The following is a 16,085-nucleotide window of genomic DNA, read 5'->3' on the forward strand; positions in this document are numbered from 1 at the left end:
CCATTTAGGATTCGTTATGGCGGCAGTGGAAGGGGAGGGGGAGGTGGTCAAGCCAGGCTCCTCCTGGGTAGGGGGAGTCCGCAAGCACCCAGGAGCAGTCCAGTCAGTTCGCTGTCCACCTGAGTCACCCAGAGTTGGCTTCGTCGTTTGCAGCCAAGTATCCTGAGTAAGACAGGTGGGAGACCTTTTAAGAGGAACCATTAGAGAGGAATGACGGTAGCCCACGCTGGGGCAGTGGCCAGGGAGTGTAGACGAGCAGCCAGATTGAGAGCGCTCCTGGAGCTGGGATGAACAGGACATGGCGATTGATATGAGGTGAGGAGGGGAAAGTGTCATGTACAACTCTCAGGGGCTGACTTTTCAACACATTCTCCCCCTGCAGCCAAGTAGTCCTTTTTAAAAGGGAAACCTGCCACCAACTATCTGAGATATGCGTTTCTAGGAATTTATCCTACAAATATAATTGCACTCAAGCAAAATAAGAAACGAATGTTCAAGCTTGTTCATTGCAGCGTTGTCTGAAAAGATGAAAGGTACTAATTGTCTTTATAGGGACTAGTTAGGTAAAATTTAGTCCTTTTCTGTACAGGAATACTATGCAGCTGTTTTAAAAGAGTGTGGAGGTGCTCTTCATGTACTGATACAAACAATCTCCAAGATATATTGTTAAATGAAAAAAGCAAAATGCAGATCAGTGTGTAAGGTTTGCTACCGTTTGCATAAAAAGGGTCAGGTAGGCTAGGTTACGCTGCAGTAACACACAATCCCCAAATTTCAGTGACTTAAAACAATGAAAGCCTCTTTCTCTGGTACACTGCACGTCCCTGCAGGCTGTTGGGAGGCAGGGATGCTCCGCTCAGAGTCGTCACTTGGGACTCAGGATCACGGGGGCTCCATCTCACTTTGTGCTTCTACAATGGCAGACAGAAAAAGGAGATGCGGTCAATCTCCATGGCCTTTAAAGCTTGCACCCGAAAGTGGCACAAGTCACTTCTGCTCACATTTCATTGGTCAAAGCAAACCACACGGCCACGACTAACTCGAAAGGGGTGGGGAGGTACAGCACTGCCATAGCAGATGGTATTTTCCAAAGATGAGCGTCACAATAAGCTCTCATCCCACAGGCACTTCTTCAGTGTGACCTTGACACCCCCACATCAGCAAGTGGGCTCTCATTTCCCTGTCCTTGACTCTGGTTCAGCCTTAGTGACTCTCAGCATCAGGAGAATCTGGTGGAAGTGACACACATCAGGTCTGAGGCTAGGTCAGGAAAGCCATGCAGCCTTGTTTTCTGGCAATGCTTATTCTCCAGAAGCTTCTCTCAGGATGTTCCCTCAGAATCAGTGGCCATGCTGTGAGAAGCCCAAACTGAATGAAAGGCCATGTGTAGGTGCTCTGCTCTGCTTGACATTCCCCGCTGAGCCCAGCCTTCCAGTTATCCCACCCCAAGCATCAGACATATGAGTGAGGAAGCCTCCAGGTGATTCCAGCTCCTGGCCATTGGAATCAGCCCCAGCCGTTCAAGTGCCCCCAGCTGAAGCCCCTGGCACTGTGGCACGGAGACAAGCCATTCTTGCTGTGTCCTGCCTGAATTCGTGACCTGCAAAATCCATGAGCATAATAAAATAGTTGTTTTATGCCCCTAAATTTGTTATGCAGAGATAGATTCCTTCAATAGCTACTATACGCCTGCAAAGAGAATAGAATTGGAAATATTTGGTGAACGACACTAACTACTATGGACAAATTTGCTTCTAGGCGCGTGGCCACAGGAGGCGCAGAATGCTGGTTGCGTCTGAGAAAAGGGAGTTAAGGGGCTGGGGACAGAGGCGGGAGCAAGGCTGTTCATCATATGCCGTTTCAGACTTTTAATCTTGTATCACATGAAGATATTGCTCATTTAAAAAATGATCAACCTGATCCTCGCACTCTCCTGCTCAGCACCCACCAGCGGCTTCCTGGGTGGACACCTCCAGGGTGGCCCCATGATCCCTCCTCTTGGGGTTCACACCCTGACGTGACCCCCCTCCCCGTGAGTGTGGGCTGAACCTGATAACTCACTTCTCATGAAAAGAATGCAGCCAAAGGGATGGAATGTCACTCTCCTGATCAGGTCACTAAAGACTGTGGCTTCCGTGTTAGGTGCCCACTCTCACCCCGTCACTGGCTCACGCAGGGAAGCCAGCTGCCATGTTGTGAGCTGCCCTGTGGAAAGGCCTACATGGCAGGGAACTGAGGTCTCCACCACCAGCCTTGTGAGTGAACCTGGAAGTGGATCCTTCTTCAGTCGAGGTGACTGCGGCCTCCCGAGAGACTCCGGTCCAGAGGTACCTGGTTACACAGTGCCTGAGTTCCTGACCCACTGCAACACAATCAGTGTTTGTCGTTTAAGCAGCTAAATTTGGGGGCAATTTGTTATCTCTTATTAGCAGCAATAGATAACTAATATACTTCCCATTACACTTAAAAATAAAACCCCAACTCCTCCCCCTGGCCTACCAAGGCCCAACTTGATCAGGGATGGACTGTGTGGCCCTCCAACATTATATCACATCCTTCTCCCTCTTGTCACACGGTGTGAAGGTCACACACTGACCTTTCTGCAACCACCTGGAGCTGTGCTGTCCAATACAGTAGCCACTAGCCACGCATGGCTATTTAAATTTAAGTTAATTAAAATGAAGTGAAATGAAAGTGCAGTTCCCCAGGCATCCTAGCCACAGTTCAAGTGCTCAACAGCCGTGTATGATTAGTGGCTCCCAGACTGGACAACACAGATAGAGAGTATTTCCATCATCACAGAAAGTTCCGTCAGACAGCACCAGTCCAGAGGAAGGAGTGGCTTCCATTTGTACAAAGGATCCACGGTGACAGCCTGAATGACTGGGAGAAAAATGGTGCCACCAACTGAGGAGGAATGAAGGATGGTGGGCTGGGTACCTTCTGATCCCCTAAACTTGCCTTTGAACAGGTAGTTCCGCTACCTCTTGAAATCTATGCCTCAAGTCTCTGCTAGAGAGGAGCGGGGTTCGTGTTCGTCTGTGTGTATCACTTGTGAGCAGGAACTTGATGGCTTCCCATTTCTTAGCCCATAGACCCACACCCCAGCTGTAGAAAGACAGAAGCTGGGGCAGGGAGATTGTGCCTCTCTGCTCTGGTCCAAAGTAGTTGGTGGAAGAGACCCGGACTTGCAGGAAGAACTGGGGCAGGTGTGTAGAAATTGCTGAGGACGGGGAGTGGGTCCACGTGGCAAAGTTTCTTTGTAAACTTCTATAGGTCGAGTTCAACCATATGCCAGGCTCTGTCCTTTCACATGCCTTCAAACATCTCGGCATGTCTGTCAGGCAGTGTGAGTGCTTATCCTCCCAAAAGAGGTGTAGCAATTAAGGTTCAGAGAGACTGAGCCCCTGACCCATGGTCACCACGCTGGGGGGCAGTGGCCAAGACGAGATTTGAAGCTTTCCTGATTCAAGCTCATTTCTGTCTTTACCCTCCAGTTCCTGTTTCATTATTTTCCTATTCTTTAAGCTACTGACTTACAGAGCTGATTATGAGAAGTTTTGTTTTGTTTTGTTTTGTTTTGTTTTGTTTTGTTTTAGGAACTTCCTGGTAACAATTCATGAATTCTTGCAACAGTTAGGACTTCTAGTTGCAACTAAAATTACTTTAGGCAAAAAAGGGAACTTATTCATTCAAGTAACTGAAAAGTATAGGTGGTGATTCTGACTTCAAGTGTCTTTGGATCCCAGGTCTCAAATGGTGTCACTCAAAATTTGTCTTTCCCATATTCTAACTCTAATTCTAATTCTGCTTTTGTCTGTGTTGTCTTTATTCTCTGGCAGTTCTCCCTCTGAGATGTTAAAGATGGCTGCCAGAAGCTCCAAGCTCACTTTCTACCAATACGGCAACTTCTACTGAGAGAGAAAGCCTTTATCTTGATTCCAGCAAAAATCCTGGGGCTGCTTCTCACTGGTTTGATTTGGGTCAGGTGTTCATCTTGAACCAATCACTGAGGACAGAGGGAGGCAGTGTTCTGATTGGCCAGGTCTAGATCACAGGCCCACTCTACCCTCCACTGAGGGATGGGTAAGCTTTATTTTATCCACTGGCTGGAGGAGGATGGGTCCTTCCCCAAAGGAACATTGAGGGCCCTCACTAGAAAAAAGGAGAATGAATACTAAACAGGGGAAATGATAGATACCCAACACAGGCTTTCAAATTATGTCCCACCACTATAGATGCCTTGAATTTTCTGGAAGTCAAAGAAAGAGGCAGTAGAAATGGAGAGAAGTGGAGGGATCTGAAAATATTTAGGCAGTGGAATGAACAGAACTTGGAGGCTGATTAGGCTGGAGCAACAATAACGACTCTAGCGTGTTAAACAAAAGGGAATTTACTTTACTGGAAGGCCCTCAGGGATTTTCAGCATCAACTAGAAGGGATAGGCTTGGAAATAGGCAGGAATTAAGGACCACAAGAGGATCAGGAAGCAGGAATTACAGCAGACACTGTGGTTGTCCACCTAACACCCGTTCCACTCCTCTTCCTTGTTCGCAGAGTCCCAATTCTGTTCCAGTGGACACTTCACTTCACATGCCTCTAATCTAGCTCCAGGACTGATGGGTCTAAGCCAGTTATAGAGAGCCCCTACCCTTACCAGAGATTGATTTATGGGTGTCAGGTGACCTAGTTCTGGCCAATGAGGGGAGCTCTGCTTGGGATTTTTTTGAAGAAAGTGTCCTCATTTCTAAGAAGGATCTATTGGAAGGGAAGCTCCCTCTTCTTCACTAGAGTTTAAGATGTGATTGCTGGAGTTGTGGCAGCCATCTTGTGACCATGAGAGAGTCAGCCTGAAGGTTTGTACGTCAAAGACCCTAGAAAAGATAAAGGGGAAAGAACTTGGGTTTTTTATGACATTGTTAAATCACTGAAAGCACTTTTCCTGGAGCTCTTCCATTCTAGATCTCTTGTGATGTGAAATGATGAATTTGAATTTCTTTACTGCTCAAGCTTGGTTTTCAGAAGGCATCCTGACTTATGCCGTATAGCAGGGACAATGTGGTCAGGGCACTGGTGGTGCAATGCCAGACCTCCAACTCCAACTCTTTTTGCCATCCTTATGTGGCAGGATGTGCTCAGGATTCAGAGCCCTGGGAGAGAGCACCCACTGGCTGAGTTTAGGTCTCTCAGGCTATGCTATGGTAGGGAGAGGGTGATCTGGTCCATTAGGCTTCCATAGTGGGAGACGGTCATGAGGAATTACCCTTTCACCACACAGTGGGAGAGGGGTGACCCACAAATAGAAACTGGGAGACTAGAGAAAGAGGAAGGGGGAATAGATGTCGAACATCCAAATACCCACGAATGTCCATCTTTGGTCCCAATGGACTTCACACCTCATCTAACGTTCCCAACCAAGCCCCTGTGCTCACCACGTTCCTCATTTCACGTGCTGCATCCAGGCTTCTGTGAAGTTGTATTACTCACTCTGCCTGGAAGCCCTTCCCTCCTTTCCTACCTGCAAACCTCTACTCATTGTGAAGACCTGTTCCATTCACAGGGAGAGCTGGCTTCTCACCAGGAGGAAGGATCCATTGGGGGACCAGCCCCAGGCAGTGGTCTGTACTCAGGTGCGATGAAGAGCTGATGAAAGTGCTTGCACTCTAAGCAGCTCACCTATCATCTCATAGTTTTGCTTTCCTCGTGGTCTCAACAGCTGTTGCATCAACATTTTACCTTTGAAAACAATTGTTGAAAAGGAGCCCCAGCTCCTCCTGCCGTCCTCTTGCTGTGTTTCTGTCTCAGGAAGTCTTCCATGGCCTGCCTCTCTTCCAGCAGAGTTAAGAAATTGCTACATTCTGTCTTCATTTCCCACAGGTTATTTTGTATCAGTCAGGACTCCTTTCAAAGGTGATGGAAATCTACTCAAATTGGTTTTCTTGGCTCATGAAACAGGATTCTTGAGGGTACTCCCAGTGTTAGAACTCAGGTTCTCACACGCAGTCATCAGGGATCCATCTGTCTGAATCAGTCATCAAATGCTGGGTAACAAAGCACTCTGAAACTTACAGCTGAAAACAACAATCAATGATCATTTTTCAGTTACTAAAGTTCAAGAATTCAGGAGAACTAATGTTATATGTTAATCACATAATAAAAAAAATTCAGGAGGAGCTTAGTTGGATGCTTCTGGCTTGAGATCTCTGTGAGGCTGCATGCCAGATGTCGGCTGCGGCTGCAGTATCCACTCTCAAGGTGGCTCATTCACACAGGGGTCAAATTGGTGCTGGTTGTTGGCAGGAGGTTTTACTTTCTCCCCACAAGGGCCTCTCTGCAGGGCTGCTTAAGTGCCCTCATAGCATGGCAGCTGGCTTCTCCTCTTGATCCAAGAGACCAAGGCAGAGACTACAATGCCTTTTATGACCTGGACTTGGAAGTCAAACATCATCACTTCTGCCATATTCTATTGGACACACAGAACAGCTCTGAGAAGAGACTATACAAGGGCATGAATCCCAGGAGGTGAGGATCAATGGGGACCATCTCGGAAGCTGCCTCCCCCAGCGTCCCTGCACCCTTCCTTCCCTGTTTGCTCTGCTTTTCCTACACGTAGGCTTCATTCTCAGGCAAGCCCTCCCCAAGCAGTGACAAAGATGGCCTTCAACATCTCTGGGCTTGCAGTCTTAGTGACCACAGTGGGAAGAAGGTACCTTTTTCCCAAAAGTTCTGACGAAAGTCCCAAGTCTGGCTCTGATTGGCTAAACTTGTGTATATGCTTATTCCTGGACCAATAGCTGCAGTCTAGAGATACCATGCTCTGATTGGCCAGACCTAGGCCACACCCTCAGCCCTAGAACTGAGGGTAGAGTTGGCAGCACCAAGACTGATGGTGGGGATGAAAGAGGAGTGGTTCCCAAAGGAAAAGTCAAGGCATAGTTACTGAAGCAAGATAAATGGTTGATGACAGGAAAAACAACACATGCCCACCCCTTCTCCATGCCTTGCACTCCAGCTGCACATTTTAGCACCCCTTGGTTTAGCGTTTTTCCCATGGGATTATTTACTTTCTTAGTTCACTTTCTGTGGTAGAATTCTAAGATGGCCCCCAAGATCCCTGGTGTATGCATACCTTCTCCCTGTTACTCAATCAAACACTAATCTAGATGCTTCTGTAGGAGAATGCTGCAAATGGAATTAAGGTCCCAAATTAGTTGACCTTAAGATAGGGAAATTATCCTTGGTGGGCCTGACCTAATCCGGGGGGGGGGGGGGTCCTTAAATGGGATGGGGTTCTTCCTGGCAAAGGAGACTCAAAGTGTGAGAGAGAGTCAATGTAGCGGAGATGCTCTGTTGCTAGCTTGAAAGATGGAGGGGGCCACAAAGCAAGAATTGCAGGCAGCTTCTAGGAGTTGAGAGTGGCCGCTGGCTGACAGCCTGCAAAGAAACAAGGACCTAAGTTCTACAAACATAAGGAACTGAATTCTGCCAACGACCTAAATAACCTTGGAAATGGATCTTTCCTCAGATCATCCAGAGAACTCAGGCTTGAGGTACCCTGAGCAGAAAACCCAGTCACGCAGTGCTGGACTTTCAACCCACAGATTTCCAAACTAATAAATGGTATTGTTTTAAGCTGTGAAGTTTGTGGTTAAGTTTAGACACCAATAGAAAACAAATACACTTCCCCATGGACTCAAAAAAACAAAACAAAACAAAAAAGCTGAGGTAGGGAGCTTTCTTTGGGTACTCTGAAACTCCTCATCCCCAGAAGGACCCGGAACATAAGGAAAACATAAGTCCCTCTGCCTGCCTCCAGGCCCACTGTCTGGGAAAGAGGGGGAGCCCGGCTCTTCACCATCCTGCCTCTACCCGCCAACTCCCAACTGCCCCCCTTGGTCCCTACCAAGGGACTGCTCTGCTCTGCTTTCCACAAACAGCCAATACTCCACCAGACCCAGGAGGGCAGCTCAACCAATCGCTGCTTCCCAGGCCTCAGGGACTTTGACCCATTCTATTGGTCTGGACTCCTGGACAAGCGGTTAGACCCACGAACAGACACCATGAGGGCTCTGCTGCTCCTGGGGTCCCTGCTGGTGAGCCTGGAGTTGGCACTTTCGGTGAGGGCTGTGGGAACCAGGAGGATGGTGCTGGGCTGGCCCTGGAGGTCCCTATCAAAGCCTCAGCCTCTGCCAGCGGCCTTCTGGTCCAGGTGACTGGAAGGCCTGTTTGGAAAGGCAAGGCCAGCCCATAAGGCCCAGGCAGAGAAGGGAGACAGCCAGAGCTGGTGGATATGAGGACACAGCCTGCATATCTGGGGGCGGGGGACCTTGAGGAGACAATGGGAGGAGAATGGAGGGGTGCAGGTCTCGTGAGAAAGTCTCTGCATTTCCCGGCTGTGAGAGGAAGCTGGGGACTACCATGTGATCAGGGGCAGACTATGACTTGTGGGGCAAATTCCCTGCCCTCTTCTCTCCCCGTGTAGACTCCATCTTCGAAAGCCCCCAAGAAGCATAAGCACATAGAGGAGGAGCAGATGGTGGGTAGGTAGCCTGGCGCCCCCCTCCTAAGAGACCCTGGGGCTGGAGTGAGTATGGTGGGGAGTGCACAGGTATCAGTTGCGGGCCCTTGGAGCGAGGGGAGGGATCCCGGGCACTCTTCACTCTCTGCCCGAGTTGTCTGGCTGGTATTCAGACCTGAGTGCTATGTGCCAGGTCCTGTGCCCATGGACTCTGGGGACCCAGAGTGATAGTGAGCTGTGTGCTCCTTGAGGTCAGGGCTTGGGCTGTATCTGAGTGCCCAGTCCAGCACCTGCCAGTCTTCCTCAGTTTCCCCACCCTCCCCCCTTCTTTTCCTTTCCTTGATGTAGCTCACAGGCATCAGTCATGCCACACACAGGCCAGGGACCTCTGGACTCTGAATTCCAGCTTCACCACTTAAGTGCTGGGTGACTCTGGGCAACTGACTTGACCTCTCCAAGCATCAGTTTCCCCATGTGTAAAACCAGGCTGCTAATAGTAAACCTCTTAGGATTGTGGAGAAGGAGAAATGAGTTGTTGATCCATGTGAGGCACTCAGCTCCCAGTCTGGTGCATGGGAAATGCTTGAAATATATTAGCATTAGATGGGGGATGTCAGTCATCTCTCCCCTCCTCAAACCCTGGCATAGCTCCCCATTGCTTTCACTCTTCCAGGTACTAAATATTTACCTGGATGGACCCTGCTCTGGTGAACCTGGCTTGCTGGGGCCAGGCCCAGCCCCTTAGCACAGCTCCACAACGGCCCTGACTGCCTCAGCCTCCTCTCACTGTCACTCCACACACAGTCACTCTGCTCTCCTCCCTCTTGCCTGATCTAACCTAGGGGCCCTGTCCTTGTCTAATCATCTACTTAGGGTCCTCCTCCTGCCTGTCCATCCCGTTTGCATCTTAAAGGCCCATCTCATACCCCTCTCTCTTCACTTACTGTCCTGTCCCTGGTTTGGGCCCCAGCAAGTGCCACTGTGTCTTTAACAACAGAATAACAGCTACTGCGTATGGAGCACTTACCACGTGCCAGACTCTCTGCTTTGTTTTATGGGCATTATCTCATTTAAGCGTCACAACACTCCTCTGAAGTAGATACAGTCAACTCATCTTATGCAGGACAGTCACGTTCCATAAAGTCACCGCGAGCACTCAGTTAGCGACTATTGGAGCCCTGCTCCCAGAAGGCACACAGGGCTTGGTTTCTGTGAGCTCAGATCGCCATGGTCTCATCAACTGTCAATACCGCACCTTGTTTTATGTGTGATTCTGTTTAAAGACACCTTACTTACTATATGTCGTTGATTCATTAATGTAGAACTCACGGCCAGCAGCACTGTAACTCAGGCCTCCTCGTCTGACACACGGACACTTTCCCTAAGGCCGTCACAGCCCGTTGTGGCTGGGAACACGAGGCAGCACTTTAGCACTATATTTGGGGGCCACTTTCAACAGTGAAGTTATCTGTCAAAAGCACAAATTTGGGAAAACGTGGCACCAAAGAGACCATGAAAAGGACACCTGTTGACACTAGGAGAGCTGAAACAAGAAGCAGGAGTCACCTTGTGTGACCTCAGCTGGGAATGTGCACTTCAGGCAGCTCAAGGTTTTCACCACTCTGTTCACGTCCGTGAACAACAGTGAAAGCACCTTGAGTATTAGTTTGGGGATTAAAAATAAATTTCAGCAAGAAGGCAGATTTTCAAATACAGAATCTGTGAACAATGAGGCTCGGTTGTACTATTTCAAAAAAAATTATAATAGCAGGAGTTTTGTTTTTTGTGTTTTTCTTGGCAAGGAAGATTGGCTCTGAGTTAACATCTATTGCCAATCTTCCTCTTTTTGCTTAAGGAAGATTGTCACTGAGCTAACACCGGTGCCAACCTTCCTTTATTTTATATATTGGATGCTGCCACAGCATGGCTTAATGAGTGGTGTGTTGGTCTGTCCCCAGCATCAGAACCTGCAAACCCTGGGCCATCGAAGTGCAGCGTGTGAACTTAACCACTATGCCACCAGGCCAGCCCCATAATGGCAGTATTTTTATTGTAAAGTTTAGAAATGCAAAGAAGGAAAAAGTCCTCCATAATCCACTATCTTCCAAAAAACCACTCTTACAAATTTTGAGAATGTCCTTCTAGATTTCTTTTTTATGCAAATGTAAATATGTTTGTACAAAAATAGGACCATACTTGACATGCTGTCTTTAACTTGCTTTTCTTCACTTAAAATTGTGAATACCTTTCTGTACTAATATGGATAGATCATTAAGAAATTTTTTTATTGTGATAAAATACACATAACACAAAATTCACTGTCTTAACCATTTTTAAGTGGACAACTCAGTGGTATCAAGTACATTCATAATGTGCAACTATCACCTCCATCCATCTCCAGAACTCTTTTCATCTTGCAAAACTGCAACTCCTTGACTGCACTGTTACTGTTGCCATTTTACAGATGAGGAAACTAAGGCTCAGAATGGTCAAGTGACTTCAACATTTATCAAGTATTTATTAAGTGCCTACTTCATGGCAAACACTCTTCCAGGCCCCGGAAGATTTGCCCAAGGTTACACAGATAGTGGTGGAGTCAGAAGTCCATTTCAGCTGTCTGACTCCAGAACCCAACTTCTTAAGCAGGATGCTGTCTTGCAGAAAACGGATTTTTCAAGGGTGTGTCCTTTTTCCAACCAGACCCCGAGGGGAGGTGCCTGGGCAGTGGGGCACAAGGAAAGTGATCAAGGAGTGTGTTCTCCCTGCAGTTCTCACTGTCACTGGGGAGCCCTGCTACTTCCCCTTCCAGCACCACCGGCAGCTGCACTACAAATGTACCCACAGGGGCCGGCCAGGCCCACGGCCCTGGTAAGATGACCCAGAAGAGGTTGGAGCAGGGGCCTGGCGGACATGGCCTCTGCCCATCCTTCTTCCCAAAGAACCCTCCTTGGAGAGAGGAGGCTATGATAGGGGAGGGTGGGCCAGCCCCCTGGGCAGAGCAGGAAGCCTCACCTCTTTCTGCAGGTGTGCTACCACCCCCAGCTTCGAGCAGGACCAGCGATGGGCCTACTGCCTGGAGCCCAAGAAAGTGAAAGGTGCTGCCCAGGGCCCTCTCCTGCCCCCATTAGTCTCCTGGGTGTCATCAGACCCTACACACCTGTGATTCTGGGCCCACACAGCCCATTCCTTCCCTCCGGAGGGAGAAGTTCTGGGAGGGGGTAGCTCCATTTTGCAGGTGGGTAAACTAAGGCTTGGAAACTTGGAGTATCAAGGTCACAAGACAAGCAGGTGCTAGTAGGGACTTGGCCTGTATCTGACTCAGGCTCCCCACTCTTCCTCCCACTGTGCATCTCTCAGACCACTGCAGCAAACACAGCCCCTGCCAGAAGGGAGGGACCTGCGTGAACACGCCAAGCAGCCCACACTGCATCTGTCCAGAACGCTTCACTGGGAAGCACTGCCAGAGGGGTAAGGAGGTGCTGGTGGGGGGTGGGGTGGGGGGTGACTGGGGACCAGGAGCAGCCCCCTGCCCCCCAGAGGTCTCTGGATCCCTGGAGACTTAGCATGGTCCCAGCCTCTCCTGAGACCACTGCCCCCTTTTGTCCCCAGAGAAGTGCTTCGAGCCTCAGCTTCTCCAGTTCTTCCACGAGAATGAAATATGGTACAGGCTTGGGCCAGCAGGCGTCGCCAAGTGCCAGTGCAAGGGTCCCGATGGGCACTGCAAGCCGCTGGCAAGCCAGGGTGAGTGGATCGATAGGGAACTGGCCTGGGAAGAGGGCCGAAGGTCGGGAGGAGAAGGGGGCAAGATGTCAGGGGGTGCGCCAGTGGAAAGAGGAGCTCTCCCCGGGGTCTTTGGGCCCAGGGGTGGCTCAACGTGCTCCTTCTCCCAGTCTGCCGCACCAACCCGTGCCTCAACGGGGGCCGCTGCCTAGAAGCGGAGGGACGCCGACTGTGCCGCTGCCCGGCGGGCTACGCTGGACGCTTCTGCGACGTGGGTGAGTCAAGGTCTGCCGGGAAGCAGGAGCCCCGCCCCTATATGGGAAGGCCGTGCGGAGAGGGAGAAGCGAGAGCCGGGAAAGAACAGGAGACGGCGGCGGGATGCCATCCCATCAGCAGGCTGCAGGGAGCCCCGTCTCTCCCCAGACACCGAGGCAAGCTGCTACCACGGCCGCGGGCTCGGCTACCGCGGGACGGCGGGTACTACGATCTCGGGCGCACGGTGTCGGCCGTGGGCCTCGGAGGCCACCTACCGGAACGTGACTGCAGAGCAAGCGCGGAACTGGGGACTGGGCGACCACGCCTTCTGCCGGTGGGCCGGGAGGGGCGTCCCCCTCCGCCTCGGGGCCCTCTGGGGCTCCTCACGCTCCAATAGCGCCCCTTCTGTGGTTACAGGAACCCGGACAATGACACCCGCCCGTGGTGCTTCGTGTGGAGCGGCGACCGACTGAGCTGGGAATATTGCCACTTGGCACAATGCCAGGCCTCAGCCCCGGCGGCACCCCAAATCCCGCGTCCGACCCAGGTCCCCTATGGGCACCAGAACCTCCCTTCACCCTCGATTTCGGCATTGCAGAAGCCTCAGCCCACGACCCCAACTCCAGGTAGTTGGGAAGGGGTGGGAAGTCCGAGCAGAGAGGGCGCAGGGCAAGCTAGATTCCAGCAGATCGTGGGGCTCCTTGTCCTCAGCCTGGGCTCCTCTCACAGGCTCGCACGCGACGCCCGAGCAGCCGAGTCATCTGCCCGGGACCGGTCTGCGCGGCTGCGGACAGCGCCTCAGGAAACGGCTGTCCTCGCTGAGCCGCATCGTCGGGGGACTGGTGGCGCTGCCCGGGGCGCACCCCTACATCGCCGCGTTGTACTCCCGCCACGATTTCTGCGCCGGCAGCCTCATCGCCCCCTGCTGGGTGCTGACCGCGGCTCACTGCCTGCAGAACCTGCGAGTACCCGCCCGCCCAGCGCCCCGCTCGGGACCCTAACTCCTCTCTCCTCCGCGCCCAGCTTCCCTCGACGCCCGAACCCTTGCCCTACCTCCCCCCACGCCCCACTTTCTCCCCACTCCCCTCCAGAGCTTCCAAGGAGGAAGCTGAAACCAAGGAGAGGACTCGGAAGCCAGAGGGTCCCCCTCGACTCTGAGTGCGCTTTCTCTCTCACACCCTGCCCGCAGGCGGGCGCCGGAGGAGCTGACGGTGGTGCTCGGCCAGGACCGCTTTAACCAGAGCTGCGAGCAGTGCCAGACGCTGGCCGTGCGCGCCTACCGCCTGCATGAGGGCTTCTCGCCCACTACCTTCCAGCACGACCTGGGTGCGTGGGAGCGCCCCCTCGGGTACCTGGGGAAAGGGCGGGGAGGGCTTGAAGTCCCAGCGTCCCCCTCTCACGCTCCTCTCTGCCTGGGTTAGCTCTGGTGCGCCTGGAGGAGAGGGCGGACGGCAGTTGCGCCCTCCTGTCGCCTTTCGTTCAACCCGTGTGCCTGCCCAGCAGCGCGGCTCGCCCCGCCGAACCGAAGGCTGCGTTCTGTGAGGTGGCCGGCTGGGGCCACCAGTTCGAAGGTAGGCAGAACGGCTGGGGGCGGGAGGGAGACCTCTGGCCACCAGGATAGGCAAGAGAAGCCCGCAGCTTTGGTGCCACCTGGGACAGGTGGCTCTGACCTGGTGGGTTGTGAGGACGTCCAGGGCCCTTGTCTCTGCAGTGCGCTCCTCTAGGGCCTGGGATTTGCCTTTGGGGGTCCCCAAATCTCCTCAGGGGTACAGAGAGAATCACACTTTCTCTTGCTTCCCTCTGAGTGCTGGGCCACAAGGGCTAACTAGGATGCCGGCCACACGCTCCATCAAGCTGGTGGGCTAGTTGGGGAGTAAGGTGCTGTGACACTGGATGGGAAGTGGGGTTCCACAGCAGTCCTGCTTCTGCCCCGTCCATTCAAATCCTGGCTCCTCTCTGGCCTCAGTTTCCTTGTCTACACAACGGTGTTAATGGCAACTCCCTGCCTCTCGGGCTTGCTATGAGGGAGGCGAGAGATTAGTGGGTTTGGAAGAGTCTGGCACAGCCAGGTCCTGCGGCAAGTGGAGTCCTGAGAGTGTGAGGAAGGCCATCTCCGTTCGCAGGGGCAGAGGAATTTTCTAGCTTCCTGCAGGAGGCACAGGTGCCGCTCATCCCTCCTGAGCTCTGCTCCACTCTGGACGTGCACGGGGCCGCCTTTACCCCCGGCATGCTATGTGCTGGCTTCCTCGAGGGTGGCACCGACGCATGCCAGGTGAGGCTTTGAGCCTGCTTGCCCCTCTCTTTCCTTCCTGTCAAGTCCTGGCCCCAGGCCAAGAGCTCTGAGCCTCGTGTCCCCGACCCAGGGTGACTCCGGGGGCCCACTAGTGTGTGAGGAGGAGACTGCAGAGGGCCAGCTCATCCTGCGAGGCATCGTCAGCTGGGGCTCGGGTTGTGGCGACCGCTACAAGCCGGGTGTGTACACAGACGTGTCCAATTATCTGGGCTGGATCCGGGAGCACACCGCTTCCTGACTGCCCAGGGACTCGTCTTTCCCCCCTGGGCGATTGTGGAAGGGGAGGGTGGCTGGGGCATGATCATGGACAGCAAGGATTGTGTTCCATCCCCCCAGCGCCATCAGCCCAGAGCCAGGCATGGCGTAGGCACTCAATAAAATGCTTTTGAAAATGCTCGAGAGGCACAGATCTAAAGAGGTCTCACTGGTTAATGCCAAGACAGTAAACCGGAGAACGACTCCTCCAAAGCCCTCAGAGAGCAGGATCCATTGAAATCTTATGCAAGATTTAGAGTCACGTCCAGCTGACTGTGTGCCGAGCCTTGTGCATGGTGACTCCACAGATTCCTCACATGAAACATTCATATTTCAAGTTTATAGAGCAGCAGTTCTCAACCTGGACTGTATATGGAATCACCTGGGAGTTTTTTGAACCTGTGCCCAAGATCCATCTCAGATTAAATCACTATCTCTGGGCAAGGGGCAAGGGCAGTGGTATGCTTTAAAAACTCCCTCGGAGATTCCACGTGCAGCTGAGCTTGAGAACCATGGTGAGAAGCGCTCAAGATTGACTCGGTGGTGTGGACCCTTAGGGCTGTCTCTGTAGAAGACCCTCGCACCCTCCCCAACTTGCCTTAGAGCGTGGGCCTCAAAGTGTGGTTCCTGGATGGCGGCGGGAGCAGCAGCAGCGTGGCCAGGGGACTTGTTAGAAATGCATGTTCTCTGGCTACATCCCAGACTGCTGACCATAAACCCTGGGTTGGGGGGCCCAGCAATCTGTTTAACAGCTTTCCAGGAGATTGGGATGCTCGCCTAAGTTTAAGAACCACATTCTGGGGCGTGAATGGTTACCAGGCCCAGAGGTCTGGCTGTGCAGACATGGCATCTTTCTTTTTGTTCTTAAACCCAAGCCTACTGTGCTTGATGGGCCATTTAAGTTGGGTGGGGTTGTTTTGTTTTTTTGTCTTTTATTTGTTTTTTTTGAGGAAGATTAGCCCTGAGCTAACATCTGCCAATCCTCCTCTTTTCGCTGAGGAAGACTGGCCCTGAGCTAACATCCATACCCATCTTCCTCTACTT

The 16,085-nt window shown here is 52.0% G+C and overlaps 1 protein-coding gene across 1 annotated transcript; it reads left to right on the forward strand.

The window, feature by feature from the left end:
* The first annotated feature begins 8,025 nt into the window (after window positions 1-8,025).
* On the forward strand, window positions 8,026-15,180 carry F12 (coagulation factor XII). The gene is made up of 14 exons (XM_046667953.1): window positions 8,026-8,117; window positions 8,483-8,540; window positions 11,287-11,386; window positions 11,543-11,613; window positions 11,876-11,986; window positions 12,128-12,259; window positions 12,409-12,513; window positions 12,662-12,827; window positions 12,911-13,119; window positions 13,223-13,454; window positions 13,683-13,819; window positions 13,915-14,064; window positions 14,617-14,765; window positions 14,857-15,180. Exons 1-14 carry the CDS (start codon window positions 8,061-8,063, stop codon window positions 15,022-15,024), a joined length of 1,845 nt encoding a protein of 614 aa, XP_046523909.1. The 5' UTR covers window positions 8,026-8,060; the 3' UTR covers window positions 15,025-15,180.
* Window positions 15,181-16,085: the final 905 nt, after the last annotated feature.

Source organism: Equus quagga, chromosome 7, assembly GCF_021613505.1.
Source record: "Equus quagga isolate Etosha38 chromosome 7, UCLA_HA_Equagga_1.0, whole genome shotgun sequence".
Classification (NCBI taxonomy): domain Eukaryota; kingdom Metazoa; phylum Chordata; class Mammalia; order Perissodactyla; family Equidae; genus Equus; species Equus quagga.